Raw genomic sequence first — 15,933 nt, 5'->3', positions numbered from 1 at the left:
GCACTTCCGGCTCAGCGGAACTCGGGGCGCCGGCTTAAGGTGCCCGCGGATTCCGCCTGTGGTCAAGGCCCCATGAGCGAGGCGCCCCTGGTGGGCTACAGCAGCAGCGGTTCGGAGGATGAAGCCGAGGCCGCCGCCGCCGCCGCCGCCGCCGCGGGGCGGAGCAAACCCGGGTCGGGGGGCCGCCGCTGGTGAGGAGTGAGGAAGTTTCTATCGCGAGGGCGCGATTCTTTGGAAAACCCTGGTGGGATCCGAGCCTCCGGGATACCCGGGAGGGTGGGTCGGTGCCCCGGGAAGAAAAAAAAAGGGACGACGAGGGAAAGAAGAATTCAGAGCACACCCTGGACAAAGCCCCCAAATGGCACCACCACCGCCTTGGCTAAGGCAGAGTTGGGAGTGAGGACATGGGTTCCACGCCAGCTCTAACCAGTGCATTTTTCTCCCTTGGTGTGCAAGCATGTTCCTTCCAAGATCTGTTTCTTCATTTGAACACAGTGCAACAATCAAAGCTTTTCACTCGTCTAGTAAACGCTCAGTGAACAGCCACTGGGAGCCACACTGGAGACTGGACTCTCCAGACTGATGCAAAATCCATGGGGATCTTATACTTCAAGGACCTTAGGTCCTTAAATACCGGTCTTTACTGAGCGCAGTATGTCGTCAGTTCATTGCACAAGAGCTCTAGCAAATAGAAATAGGCTTTACACACGAGGAAATGAGTGTACAAGATCACAGAGCTACTTCAGTTCAGGCCTGTTCAGCTAGGACCTCCAAGCTACACTGCTACCTGCTCTAGTGTTTCCCATGGGGACCAAGAGCCCCGCTGAGATCTGCCTCCCAGAATAACTAACTGGGAGGCTTCCGTAATTCTAGAGCGCTGTGGCTCTCTAGACGTTCAAACACCTGTCTGGAGATCCACACTCAGCCGCTTGGCTGAGGAAGGGGGATCAGATTTGATGCCAGCCTATACTACACGTCAAGACTGCTGTAGAATCACTGTGCATAAGGGCTTGGAACTTTTGTTGTGTGTACAAAGGGAGACCATGCTTGTTCTTTCTTCTTTTGCAGTGGCCAGAACCCCCTTCCCACTCAGAGGTTCCCAGTACCTGACAGTGTGCTGAGCATGTTCTCTGACGTGGAGGAGGGGCCCGAGGATGACAGTACAAAACACGGGGGGCGCATTCGCTCCTTTCCCCATGAGCGCGGCAACTGGGCCACCCACATCTACATACCGTGTGAGTCCCTTACTAATGGCAAATGGCCAGAAATAGGTACCTCTTAGCTGTGGCTAGGAGGACGAAACCAGGGCCCTGTGTGCTGGACTCATCCCACCCCAGCCCTGAGGAGCTGACAGGCTGATCAGACCTGGGTGTTCTGGAAGTTACGTGCTTCTTAGGGTCTCTGTTTCCCTAAAGCGGGGTGATAATATCTATCTCTTCGGAAGGTTAAGTCGGATAATCTATGTCAGCTTCTTAGCACAGCACACAAGGTGGCAGCTCTAACCTAGTGTAGAGTCTCCCATTATCAGCTCCACCGTCAGAGTGCTGCGTTTCTCATAACAGATGAACCCTCTTATTTTTGGCTTTTTGAGACAAGATCTCTCTGTGTAGTCCTATCTGCCCTAGGACTCCGAGATCTGCCTGCCTCTGTCTCCCCAGGGCTGGAGTTAAAAGTGTGTGCCACTGTCACCCGGCTTGAGGCCATATTATAATCATCAGACTTCACAGTTTGTATAATGGGTAAACCTTGGTGTTGTACATTCTATGAGTTTAGACAAACCTGAAAAGATGTGCATCTACACTATTGTGGAGAGTAATGCCACTGCGATATGAATCTTCATGCTCAACTTAGCCATCCCTGCCTTCCAGCAACATGTCTCCACAAATTTGCCTTCTCCAAACTGCCACAGAATTGGGATCATCTTGTATTTACCCTTTCAGATCGGCTGCTTTGGCTTAGTAGTGTATATTTAAGGTTCCTCTGTGCCTCGGCACACTTGATAGTTCATTTCTTCTTAGTGTTAATATTCCGCTGTCTGGCTGCATGTTCACCTACTAAAGGACATTTTGGTTGTTCCTAACTTTGAGCAGATATGCATAAGGATGCTTTAGGTGGGCATGACTTTAATCTCAGCACTCAGGGTAGAAACAAGTGTATCTCTTTGAGTTCTAGGCTGGCCAGAGCTACATAGTAAGACCCTCTCTCAAAAAATAAAGTAAAATAAAATACGTGCTGGATGGTGGTGGCTCACGCCTTTAATCTCAGCACTCGGGAAGCAGAGGCAAGTAGATCTCTGAGGAGCTCTGTGAGTTCAAGGCCAGCCTGGTCTACAGAGCTAATTCCAGGACACCCAGAGCTACACAGGTAAACGCTGTCTCAACAAAAGTACATGTGTGCTATAGGCTTTTGTGTGGACATGTTTCAGTAGCTCCTTTGTGTAAATGATAAGGGATGTGACTGATGGATTTCATGATTGTTTGGGAACCGTATGTTTAAATTTTCAAGAAACCACCAAATTGTCCCCCACAATGGCTACCCCATTTTACATTTCCAACAGCAGTGAATAAGAGTATCCTTGCTGGCACTTGGCACAGCCATCGCTCTGCAGTGCAGGGTGGTCTTTCTCATTGTTGACCCATGTGAGGCATCCTTCGTGTGCCTCTTGCTATCTTCCAATCTTCCTTGGCAAGTTGTATATTAGAATAGTGGTCCTATATTTCAATGAACTTTTCTTTCTTTCTTTTTCTTTTTTTGAGATAGGGTCTCCCTGTGTATCCGTGGCTGCCATGGAGCTCATTAAAATTCACCTGCCCGAGCTCCCAAGTGCTGGGACGATGAAGACCTCCCTTAATCTAGCTTTCTTACCTAGAGGTTCTGTGTTTCTGTGCTCCTTATTAGGTATTTCTGTCTGTCCCCCACCCCTTGGCAGTGTCTTTTCAGAACAGACTTTTTTTTTTTTTTTTTTTTTTTTTTTGGTTTTTCGAGACAGGGTTTCCCTGTGTAACAGTCCTAGCCGTCCTGGAACTAGCTCTTGTAGACCAGGCTGGCCTCGAACTCACAGGGATTCACCTGCCTCTGCCTCCCGAGTGCTGGGATTAAAGGCGTGCGCCACCATGGCCGGGCCAGAGCAGACATTTTTAAGTCTAATGAAGTTGATCTTATTGATCCTGATAGCTAATGAACAATACAGAGGTCTGAATGTGGCCCTTAGAGGGACTGGAAAGTACTATTGTGTGTGCCCATACGTATCATACATACATACTACACATATCATAATACATTTAAGACATTCTCATTAAAATATTGGCAGGTTGTCAGACACAGGCTCACCTGAAACTAGGCTAATAAGGGCTTCTCTGCTCTCCGGGCTTTTTTTTTTTTTTTTTTGAGACAGGGTTCTCTGTAGCTTTGGAGCCTGTCCTGGAACTAGCTCTTGTACACCAGGCTGGCCTTGAAATCACAGAATCCGCCTGCCTCTGCCTCCCAAGTGCTGGGATTAAAGACGTGCGCCACCACCGCCCGGCTCCTCCAGGACAGCTTGGCTGAGGCCAGTCTACTCTCCTCACTCTTCTCTAGACGAAGCGAAGGAAGAGTTCCTGGATCTGCTCGACTTGCTGCTGCACCGAGCTCAGACGTTCGTGCCCCGCCTGGTGCGGATGGAGGAGTTCCACCTCAGCCTGTCTCAGAGCGTGGTTCTCCGGCACCACTGGATCCTTCCCTTCGTGCAGGTGCTCAAAGATCACATGGCCTCTTTCCAAAGGTGGGCACTTTTCTCTTTGTCCTGTCCGTCATATGTGTCTTCTCCCCCCACCCCGTCTTGTGTTTGGAGATAGGAATGGTGCCAGGCAAGCAGACCAGACCTGAGGCTGCTGTGTCCCCTCACATGAACTACTCAGCTGTTCTCCCTCTGTTGTATGCAGAAACCCTGCTGTCTGTCTCTGTGCTTGCACCAAGGGCTTCCAGCACGTCTCTTCCCATGTAAGAGCTTCTCATACGGAGTCTGCAACTCTCCAGAGACTGACCGAGTATCCTACAGTTTAGTTCAGTTCTGACACCAGGGTCCCGGAGGGCAACCTCACAGCCCAAGGGCTTCGTCCCACCAGCTACCCCCTACAGTAGATGCCAGCTCACGTTAGGTCCCTAGGTCAGCCAAGAATTCTGATTTTGTTATGGGTCAGAGCTCTCTAAGATCCCACCCCAGTGCTCAGGGGGCCTGAGGAAGGAATTTGCTCCATTGCAGTCAGTTGGTGAGAAAACCAGCACTGCTCAGTCTCGTCCACTGTGATCGCCACGACTAGATTTAGTAAGCCAGCTGTATACTATCAGGTCTGTCCCAGGTGCCAGAACCCAACCTAAATTGACTTCACCCAACTGGAATTACAGATGGATCAGAGACGGCCATAATTTCATGCATGAGGAGATGGACGTAGCCAGAGATATTACCTGAGCTGTGTTGTCTCAGCTCTGCCCTGTGAGGTTGACTTCCTTCTCTCATTGACAAGGGAACTCACCAGTATGTATGTGTGTGTCTTCTTGTGAGTACAGGTACATGCATGTAGAAGTCAAGCGTTGGTCCTTACCTTCCACGTTGCTTGAGATAGGATCTCTTCATTGTTTTTCTGCCGGGGGTCTCAGACTGCATAGCCCCCGAGTGTCCAGAATCCTCCCACCTCTCTCACATCTCCTGATGGGAGCACTGAGAGTGCAGATGCTCACACTTCTGTGTCCAGCTTTTACACGGGATCCAGAGTTTTGAACTCACATCCTCACATTTGTCCGGCTACAACTTTTACCCACTGTGCTATCTCCCCTACCCTGCAGGCTCCTTTTAAAATGTGTTTATTAGGCTTGAGGGATGGTGCTTCGGCTGTAAGAGAACTGGCTGTTCTTGCAGAGGACCTAGATTCAGTTCCCAGCTCCAACTGGCAGCTCAAGCTGTCTGTAACTCTAGCTCCAGAGGCTCTGATGGCTTCTTCTAGCCACCATAGTTCGTACATGTGCACAGACTACATGCAGACAAAACACTCAAAAAAGAAAAGGAAAATTTAAAGTGTTTATGGGTGTAGGCATGGCGTGTCCATGTATACGTGTGTGGAGGCCAAAAGCAGACATCAGCTGTCCTTGTCATTCTCTGCCTGTTCCTTTGAGACAGGGCCTTTCTCAAACCTGGAGCTTGTGTTTTCTTGGCTAGGCTTGGAACCTACAAGCCCCAACAATCATCTCTGTCCAGCTTATAGCTGGGGTTACAGGTGTATACAGGATGCCCAGCTTGTTAGATGGGTCCTGGTATCAAAATTCCAGTCTTTCATATATTTCCATGTGATTTCAGCAGATGTCATGGGAATGACTTTGGTTAGTCCGACTCTGCTCATATTCTCCCCTTAAGTAAAGAGTGGAAATATCCTTTCCCTTATTCTAAAGGATGCTGCCCTTTTCTTCCTGGACAAACTAGCATTCAGGCTGGGTGATCAGCAACATTGTCATGGTAACAAGACTGACAGGTGCACTGCATGCTGCATGAAGGTGAGAAGCCAGTGCATGAGAGTCCATGCACAAGGTCTGGTGGGAAGCCACTCCCCGGCATCCTAGCGGGCACCAGTTCTTTAACAGAGCAAGCTGGGACCTCTGGAGACGACCCGAGTCATTCGAGAATATCATTCTCTGTGGGACATGTGTGTCACTTGTTGCCCTGCTCACCTGAGGACCAGAGAGCGTTCCCTGGAGCGCTGGTTTGTGTCTTTGAGGAAATGGACTTGGTGTTGTTTTTGCTTTGCTGCCCTGTGTCCTCAGTGAAGCTAGAGCAGCTCAAACCCTCAGTGCATTGAGTTGAGATGACCAAACCTGGGCAGTTCAGCCCCGATGCCGGCCCCTGAGTAGCTAATACAGGTGCTGAGTGAGTGAGTGGGGTTTCTGCCCTACTTTCCACTGCCAGACCCACTTCAACAGAGACTCACTTTTTAGGTGAGACCAAGGGCCTCATCTCCTGCCCCACCAAAGTCAGCCTCACGGGTCCAGTTATCAACTGTTTCCACCCACACAATGAATGATTTTCTCAGTACATAGGTGGTTTCAAGTTGTCTATTGGGATGGACTGTTCTTTGCAAAGCAAACTTTTTGCTTCTACAAGGGCAATTTAGGGTCTTGTCTAACTATATTTTTAGTTCAATCATGGAATAACAATATTGCTTGTAAAAATGAGTTAATTATATATTAAGTTGCTGTTTGGGGGAGGTATTTAGAGGGACTGATGTTGCTTGTTTGTTTGTTTGTTGAGACAGACTCCTACTGTAAACTGAGATCTTCTGCCTTGGTCTCCAGAGCACAGACTGTAGACACCCATCACCATCCCCTGCTGAAAAGGCTGGGGATTTTTTTGTTTTTAAATATGAACTATTGCTTACATCTTTCTTTTTTTTTCTTGAAATATCTTTCTTCTTTTAAATTTCAGGTTCTTCTTTACTGCCAACCAGGTAAAGATTTATACCAACCAAGAGAAAACCAGGTGGGTCCCTGACTGTATTGCAAAGATAGATGGGATACATTTTGCTTTCACATATATTATGGGACATCTGTTCTCCAAAATAAAATAATTAATAAATATTTTATTAAATAAATATTAAAAATAAACAAAACTCGAGCTTATTCAGAAACACTGAGGGAGTTTGGGGAGCAGTACAGGTGCAGGAGAGCCATCTCAGTATAGAGCAGCCTGAGAAGGTGGAGCCTGTTTCTGTCGAGCCCCTCCCTGCCACTGTGATGAGCTCTCATTACCTTCCCTTCTGCACCATTTCTCACTTCCCCTTTCTCGCCCATTGCCAAAGGATCCAATGAGGTTTGAAAACATAGAGTCCTAAAGCATTAAGTGAACATAATAAGCAGGCATTTTTAGCCTAGCGGTGGTGGCACACACCTTTAATCCCAGCACTTGGATTCTCTGTGGGTTCAAGGCCAGCCTGGTATAGAGCGAGTTCCAGGACAGCTAGGACTATACAGAGAAATCCTGTTGTTGAATTACCTCAGGTCGAGAAATAACCAGGCTAGCTAAAAGATAAAACAATTACATTTTTATTAATTATAAGGGGCAAACTCATGAAACAGGAACGAGAAGTCCAAGCTCAGCTGTGCTGCCAGGGAACCACAGAGAGAGCACACAAGCCACATTTTTCTCTGGCTCTCAGAAAGCCACACCCTTACTTGGTCCCACCTCTTAAAGATAATTGGTTGACAAAGATTCCCCATCACCCTGTCTCAAATTTACCCCTCCCCTTCCTCCCCCCCACCCAAAAGAGGGCATTTTTATGTGCAGGGCCTCCTATCCGGTTCATTCACCGATCCACCCCTCCTAGCCACTCTGAGAGGCTCAATTCTCCCTTCAGTCTAGGCTACAGAACTTTATAATATAAGCTGAAGGGTTTCCGGGAGTGGGAAGCCAACTGTGTCAGATACTACCAAGCAAGTGAGGACAGAATCCGTGACTCTGATAACATAGAGATCACTATACTCATTGGCCGCTTTGACAAGAGCATTTCTAAGGGATGATTAAAAGTGGAACACCAGCTAGTACAGAGGAAGACAGCAGGCCACCATTTTGTTGTTGTTGTTGATGATGATGTTTTACGGTGTTTCGTTGAGAATGGGATGAGGGCTGGCTGAAGATGCAGGTTCAGGGGAGGATTTAATTGCTGAGGACAGCGGTTCTCACCTGCAGGGGAAAGCGGGTACCAGAGAGCAGAACCTGGAGAGGGTGATGAGCCCAGGAGTCCGCCAGAGAGTGGAGCGGGCAAGGGGCAAGGTGTGCAGTGGTAGATGAAGGCTGCCCTGCAGGGCTCCTTAGACAGGAGAGGAGCCGTCCAGTAAGGGCAGGTTTCTAAGTGAGGGAGGAAGGGGGTGGAAGGTGGTCCACAGAGCAGCACTGCATGCACTGGAAGATGGCTAAGCCATGGGCCAGATCCCTGGCTTCCCATTGGGTGCCTCCTGTTCCTGCTTGTGAGGTTGTGCTCTCGCAGGCTGCATTTGTTCCCCTGTTGACTCCACTGCCTCTTCTTAGGACCTTCATTGGGCTCGAGGTCAGTTCAGGGCATGCCCAGTTCCTGGACCTGGTTTCAGAGGTAGACAGAGTCATGGAGGAATTTGACCTCACCACCTTCTACCAGGTAATGCACACGGTTGAGGAAAATGAACAGAGATGATTACTGTCTGCCATGGGGCTGCTGCCTGCTGGCCCGTCTAGAACACAGCATCCTCAGAGAAGCCCCATCAGAGGCAAACTAAAGAGGCCTTCAGAACTTCCCCATGTGGAACCCTGAGCCAGTGCACGGGATTGGCATCTGGGGTGTCACAAGTTGTAGTCTGCCCAAAGTCGAACATCAGAACACTGTGCATCTTGAGATTTGTGCTTTCAGCTCTGTGAGGTGTCCGGCTTTGCCTTGTTCGTAGGCATCTCCAGCACTTAGTAAAGTGGCCCTTCTGGAAGAGTTGTAGTTTCACATCCTCACTGTCCCTCCCTCTATCCTGTGGGGACTCGGAGTCCAGCTTGAGTGGCACAGCTTCAAAAGGCCATTGGTTTTATTCTTTGTGTTTTCAAAACCATGCCAGGTGTGCAGATTTTTTTGAATAGAGATAATTATTGTTTGTCCAAAATTGTTGACATTTTTGAGTTTTGTTCTTTTAATTTGAAAAGTATGGCCTCTGCTGGAAGGTTCTGGATCAGAAAATAGAGTCAGAGCCATGCATGATAGTGCATGCTTTTAACCCTGAAGCTGGAAGTCCAAGATTAAAGCACCTATATGACTGGTTTCTGATGTGGGCTGTGGCTTGTAAGAGGCATCCCTCACTGTGCCCTTTCCTCATGGAGGAAAAGGAGCACATAGCTCTCTACACCGCCCCCTTAGTTTTTAATTATTTTTGTGCTATGGATGCTTTGCTTTCCTTTCCGGTTTCGCACCTTGTGTGTGCAGTGCCCTTGAAGGCCATAAGAGGGCATCAGATCCCCTGGGACTAGCATTCCAGACATTCCTTATAGAGTCTGGTTAACCATCAAGTGGGCACTGAGGATGAAACCTTTGTCCTCTGGAAAAGCTGCCAGTGTTTTTAACCACTGAGCCGTTGCCCTTGCACATCTTTTTCTGAGGTCTCCATCCTGTGCCCTCATCTAATCCTGATCACCTCCAGACACATCACACTGGGATTAGGCTTTCACTGTTTGCAGTTGGGGAGGAGTACAATTCAATCTGTAGTGGGGACCAGCATAAGCCACTTTGTCTGTGTGGGCAGGGGACGGGACAGGACTTCAGCCCTTGGCACTGGCCAGGGATCCTACAGGGAGACTTGACGGGACTGTCATAGACCTGCTGTGATGGATGGGCCTGCCATGGCATCCCATGGTAGCCTGAGTCCCTGCTTCTCTTCCCTAGGACCCTTCATTTCACGTCAGCCTGGCCTGGTGTGTGGGTGACGCACGGCTCCAGCTGGAGGGACAGTGCCTGCGGGAACTACAGGTGAGGACACAACCAGTGACAGAAAGGGAAGGACTGGACACTGGAACCTAAGTCTGTGGAATCTGAGTGGCATAGAAGAGACCCTTAACCCCTCCTTCCTGCTCAGAGTGTCACCCTGAGCCAGTAGCTGGGATCTAAGTGGCACTTGGGGCAACAGAACTGCAATGTAACAAAACCTCTAGGACTTTGTGTTCCCCACCTTATACCTGACACGGGATGAGGGTGACCTTCCCCACCCTGGCCCAGCCATTTATCTGAGGTCAGAGGTTTGGGTCTGGCTGTTGTAAATAGAGGAAAAATGCCAGGTACCAGGAACCTCCAGCCCTCAGTGCCTGTTACATCACGGGTTTTACTTTTGAGTCAGGTCTCACAAGGTCTCCTTGCTGGACCTGGAGCTCACTGTAGAGCAGACAAGCCTCAAACTTTCCATGTTCCTCCTACCTCAGATTCTGAGATTGCAGGCCTGTGCCACCAGGTCTGGCTACATTTTGATAGCAGGTGAAACAGCTGACCTTCCCGTCAGTGCCGTCAGTGCCTGGAAGAACTAGCAGTGCCCATGCACAGTGCCTGGCGGTGTGCAAGTCGGTAGCTCTCCTGTTTTCCTCAAGAGAAGCCAGAAATCCAGATTTTTATGTGCAGTCTTCTGATTTTCTGGTGTTGGAACTGATTTGGATCTTATTTTTTAATCTATTCCATTCTATTCTTTTTTTAAAATATTTTTTTATTTATTATGTACACAGTATTCTGTCTGTGTGTATGCCTACAGGCCAGAAGAGGGCACCAGACCCCATTACAGATGGTTGTGAGCCACCATGTGGTTGCTGGGAATTGAACTCAGGACCTTTGGAAGAGCAGGCAGTGCTCTTAACCGCTGAGCCATCTCTCCTGCCCCTATTCCATTCTATTCTATTCTATGTTTTGGTTTGGGTTTTCAAGACATGTTCTCTTTTTGTAGACCAGACTGTCCTCGAATGCCTGGTTAGGATTTTTAAAAAGCACTTTGCAAGTCTAAATCTGTACAGGCCTTGGGCCATGATCTCTGTGCTGGTCATGTGGAAGGCAGCAAGAGCTCCAGAAGAGCCCAGCCCCAAACTAAACCAGAGGGCTCCGTCTTCATCTGTCAGTGGAGGTGACGGGCCCTAGCTCATAGGATTGTAAGGTGATTGGTATTGCCCAGCCTATCGGACTGGCGTTGTTTGTCGTGCCTCGGGGTCCGATTCCTCTTAACGTGGCTGTCATCTCCCTCTGCTGGCTGAAGGAAATCGTGGATGAGTTTGAAGACTCTGAGATGCTGCTGCGTGTGCTGGCTGAGCAGGTCCGCTGCAAGTCCGGGAACAAATTCTTCTCAATGCCTTTGAAGTGAACCTTGCCCCATGCCTCTCTCTAGGCCATCTGAGATGGAGGAGCTTGCTGCCATCTGTGGTATACCCGCAGCAATAAGCCCTAATCACACACTTAGCACTGTTGTAGTGGGCTCCTCTCTCCTGGTCCTTTATTTTTGGTAGGTGGGTAGGTTGCTGCTGTGGTGCGGCCATTTCCAGAAATCACCAGTAGAGGGCAGCCCGGACCTCTAATTCTTCTGTCAGTCTAGGAAAAGAAAATGAGCCCTGCTGGGGAGCCCACCCCAGGGGAGTCCCCACTGAGGTCTCTCCCCTGCAGTAATCTGTATCAATGCCATTGGCCAACACACAATTTTTAAACTCAGTGTGCCCGGACTGCCCTCTGTCAAACTGGGGGCTTCAGTGAGTCTGTCATCCCCCCTTTAATCTCCTTTATTTATCACTTTTCCCCTTCATCCCATCCTATGCCAGGAGAGGTCATTTCAGGGCCAGGGCACGGGGTGCTAATTTGTGGTCAGCAGCAATTTTCTTCATTCCTTCCTCCCACTTACCCAGCCAGGTGCCTGGGGAGAGCCCAGCAGATGTTTCTTCTTGGCTGGCTATAGCTGCCGGCCAGGCCTCCAACACCTATGACCCCTGGACTCCCCCATCCTCTTTCCCAAAGAAGCACAGAGACACCTTCCCTCCTGGCAAAATACTCCTGCCCTTGGGGCTGAGCATTCTTCGGGGGTGGGGGTGGGGTGGGAGGTGGAGAGGGCCAGGGAGGCACAGGGGATTTTATTTTCCACCAAGCTCTTCTGGGGCAAAGAACCAATCCTCTCCAGTTGTCATGGGGATTTCTAGTAATGGATGATGAAATATTTTTTTACAGTTTTAAATTATGTTCAACAAATAAAATCTGCCTTTTTAATGTGGTGTCTTCTTTTAAACTACTCCCACTTTAGAGGTGAGCCGTGCCGCTGCCTCCCCTCCAGCTGTGCTTCACGGTCCAGGGGGCTCTTGCGAAGCTCTGTTATTATTAGAGATTTTTATGTATTTATTTGTCTTAGCGTACGCATGTGTGTGTGCAGGCACATGAGTTCCACGAACAGCTCTTGGGAGTCAATTCTTTCCTGCCACTTTGTAGGCTCCGTGGTTGTTCTGAAAATGTACTTCTAGCCAGTGAGCCATCTCGCTGTTCCTCTGTGGTAACTGTGACCCAAGGAAAAAAAAATGTTGGGCTTGGGAATGCTGGAGAGGTAGCTGCTCTTTCAGAGGGCATAGATTTGATGCCACACCCATGTGGCAGCTCATAACCATTCGTGACTCCAGTCCTCTTGGCTCCGAAGGCACCAGGAATGTACGTGGCGCACATACATGCAGGCAGAACACCCATACCCATAAAATTTTAATTAAGGAAAAGGAAAATGGGAACTGGAGAGCTAGCTCAGTCAGTAATACTCTTGTTTTGCAGGCATAAGGACCCGAGTTCAGTCCTCAGAACCCCACCTTTAAAAAGCTGTTGCGGTACTTGTAACCTCTGCACCAGGGAAGCAGAGACTAAAGGATCCCTGAGCTCACTCACCAGCCAGCCTCACTTAGTTGTCAAGTTCTAAGCCAACGCGAGACTCTCAGAAAACAAGTGGCTAGCTTCTGAGGAACAGTAAGCACCCAGGATTGATCTCTGGCTTATGCCTGTGTGCACACCCATACACGCATGCTTGTCTACCTCTGTGCACACATACACACACATCCCCCTGCACATGAAAAAGAAAAGGAGATGCAGTTACCTTGTCCCCCAGGACTTAATGAAGTGAAACAGCTGGAAACCAGGGGTTGCCGTGTCCCAAGAAATTGCCATCCCCGTCCCTCAAACACAGATATTAAGGTTTTTCTAGGGCCTTCTCGGCCATTTCTCCCTACAGCCAAGCTAAGGAATGCAAACTGGGTAGAGGAAGAACAGTTACATGACTTGCCTGGGGATGGGAGAACTTGTCAGGGCCTGACTCAACCCTGGCCTCAGCTTCTGCCATGACACAGCCTAGGCCATCCCTACACTTGCCCCCTGCTCAGGCTCTGCACCCAACTTCGTGATTCATGCCCTCACAGTCCTGTCTTTCCCCAACTTAGAGAACACAATCATGCCTTGTTCCCCCAGTGCCACTGTGCCACTGTCTCCTGGCTTCAACTGACCTGCTGCTTGCTGTTAGTGGCATCCGAAGCCATAATGAAGAAGAAGCTAGGCATGTTTTCTGGCCTGCAGGCAACATGGTAACCCTAGCTTCACAGGTCACATTCCTGACACCTGCTCCGTGTGATTGCACCCTTGGATGGACCAATCCGGACTGGCCCTGTGGTGCCAAGGGAAAACTGGCAAGGTGTGCTGATTCGAATGCCCGTCCCTAACCTCGTACTTGTCCAAAGCACTGAGGGCCTGCCTCCCCCCACTCTAGCCCTGGGAGAGGATGTGGCTCTGCAGGTCAGCTGTGCTGAGAGTGGAGTTACGCGTGCAGCCACTTTGAGAAATGGGCCAAGATCAATAAGCAGCTCTTCAACAGAGAGTGGAGGTGGCAATGGAGGAAGGAAGCCTGAGCTTTGCTGAGGGGGATGGGCACGTAAGCCGTGCCTGGGGAGGCTGGCAGCCTTTGCTTGGCGGGCACCCAGACAGGCAGTGTGCTTCCAGAGTGGAGTGCCTTCAGCAAGCACTCCGCTGACAGTGCAGAAGCAGCTGGGGAGCTTCCTTCCAAAAGAGGAGACGTGTTCCAGAAACCCAGGAGACAGCTGGAGATGGAAGGCCAGGGCAAGCCTGTCCACCGCTAGGTGCGCAGTGTGCGGGGAGGAACTGCTCTCGGTGACTACTTCATCATGCTTGGGAGAGTACAGAATCAGCACATCTGGCTCTAGCATCCTCAGATGTTCCCCCCATAGGGCAGGGAAATGCTCATCTCAAGGCTTCACTGCTGATTTCCACCTAGTAACAAGACCTCTTCCATTGCCTCTTTAGACCTCCCCAGCTCTAGTTCCAAGAGAGGGGGAAAGTACTTTGTGTGTGTGTTTATTCCTTCGCTTGGCACCCAGAATCTAAAAGACTGTCCTGTTGCCAAAAGGGTCCTGTTTTGCCAGCCTGGAACAGTAACAGTCTTGAAGTGACAGTGGCCAAGTGTGAGGCGGTGAGAGCTTTATCTAAAGCCTTACCAGCTGCAGGCTTTAGAGGTGTTTGTGGGGTAAAGAGACGGGGTGGTCTGGGGCGTGGAGAAGGTGATTGGAGGTCAGGAAAAGAGACAGAACATGTTCTGCACTTTCGAGCCCCACCAGAGGTGGGCTGGTGTGTGTATATACACATGTATGTGTGGGCGCCTACTGAGACCAGAAAAGGGGCCAGGTCCCCTTCAGAGCTGGAGTCACAGGCAGTTCTGACCTATCTGGTGTAGGTACTGGGAACCTAACGTATCTTTGGAGAGGTAGGCAAATGTTCTTAACTACTGAGTCATCTCTCCTGCCCATTCTGGCCCTTCTGAGCGGCCCCCAAGCACTAAAAAGCCGGCAACCTATTCTCCCATGACCCTCTCATCAGAGGGGTTACTGACAGCAAAGCTATTGGGAGTGTAGCTCATAGACACGTACTTCTAAAACTTCTAAACTGAAAAATCAGGCAATAAATGCAAGCGGAACAGCAGAGCTGGTCAGGCTTCCCTCAGCTTCAGCCTCACCTTTGTGAGGACGCTGCCTGAGGAACCCCTATAACTGGGTAGCCAGGACCTTGCAATCCAGGCCCAGTTCTAGCCCACAGCAATAATAAGAGAACCTGCTTATTCAACTGTTGGCTGGATCTGAATCTCTCCCCCTCTTACAAATAAGAAGGTAAACCTAAATAGGAGATAGATCTTCCAAATTCCAGTAAAGTAGACCGGGAAGGAACCCAGAGACCTGGCTTCGAATCCAGAGTTTTCTGTAGAATTCCTCACATAAGAAGCCATTTCCTTGAGCCAGAAGTTCCCACCATAACAACAGACAGTAGAAGAAAACACCATACCTGATTGACCATGGTCTCTCAAACCTTGCCTGCATACCTGAGATTTTATTTATCACTAGGTAACCCCATAAACTCAGTTTAAAAAATGGTCAGGAATAAATTTTGCAAACAATTGCAGTATCCCTGACTTAAATGGGATGCTGTGTGCTGGACACTGGGCTTTTCTCAAAATCGAATTCCAAATTAGAGAATTCGGAAGCCAGTTTGCCAGGTGAGGGACCCCACAGAAAAGTTTATCAATGGAAGGAAAGGGGGAAATACTACCTCTACCTTTTCTCCAAACTCCAATTCCCTTTCCATGAGATGTTAGGCCAGGCACCGGCATGTTTTGTCTTCCTTCACCTAGTGGGTGGGTTCAAACCAGCTATTTCTAAGGTTCTTTGCCAGGGAGATGGGAGAGGCAGAGGCACCCAGAAAGCCTATTCTAGGAAAGACCCACCCTCGGGTAAGGTAAGCTCCCATTTGTCTGGAGGGAGGTGGTGGATGTTTGCGCCCTGGGCCCTGGTCTCTGTGGTGCTGAAGAGGCATCCCACTTGCTCCAGCTCACTACACTAGGGCTGACCTTGGGCTGCGCGATGTTTTCATGGACCTTGGACCCCCCTTAGCATTCATGCCGGAGTAAAAGTTAAAGTCTAGCTCAAATGTCACTGGAAGGTTTGCTCTTCTACCCAGCGTTCTGGTGTACCTCATCCATACACTGACTTTCACATAATAGAGACCAAGTAGAGCCGGGAAACAAAACGTGCAACCTAGGAACCCTAACCCTCACCCCACCGTGGAGACTCAGAAAGAACTAGTAATTTGTTCATACTCACCGCAGCAAGGGAATGAGCTTGCAGATTCCTCTCAGTTACGCCCTAACCCAAGACTTCGCGACTTAGAAAATTTACTAAAGAGCCTAAGACACTCTGGGCTTGTTTCTAAAACTACATTTGTGTGTGCGTGTGTGTTCGCACGTGCATCACAGTGACATGGGTTCTATAGATCCACCAAGCGGGTCCTGGGGATCGAACTCTTGTTGCCACATTTGACAAACTTGGTGGTGGCCAGAGCCTTTACCCACTAAGCCATCTTACCTATCCCT

At 49.4% G+C, this 15,933-nt stretch overlaps 1 protein-coding gene across 1 annotated transcript; it reads left to right on the top strand.

The window, feature by feature from the left end:
• Nucleotides 1-20: 20 nt before the first annotated feature.
• Nucleotides 21-11,557, top strand: Usb1 (U6 snRNA biogenesis phosphodiesterase 1). The gene is made up of 7 exons (XM_038312729.1): nt 21-191; nt 1,069-1,235; nt 3,577-3,760; nt 6,449-6,502; nt 8,048-8,153; nt 9,414-9,497; nt 10,756-11,557. The coding sequence occupies exons 1-7, from the start codon at nt 73-75 to the stop codon at nt 10,858-10,860; spliced, it is 819 nt and encodes a 272-aa protein (XP_038168657.1). The 5' UTR covers nt 21-72; the 3' UTR covers nt 10,861-11,557.
• The last annotated feature ends 4,376 nt before the right edge of the window (nt 11,558-15,933 follow it).

The sequence above is a fragment of the Arvicola amphibius genome, chromosome 15, assembly GCF_903992535.2.
Source record: "Arvicola amphibius chromosome 15, mArvAmp1.2, whole genome shotgun sequence".
NCBI lineage: Eukaryota > Metazoa > Chordata > Mammalia > Rodentia > Cricetidae > Arvicola > Arvicola amphibius.
This window is presented reverse-complemented; position numbering and strand designations above follow the sequence as displayed.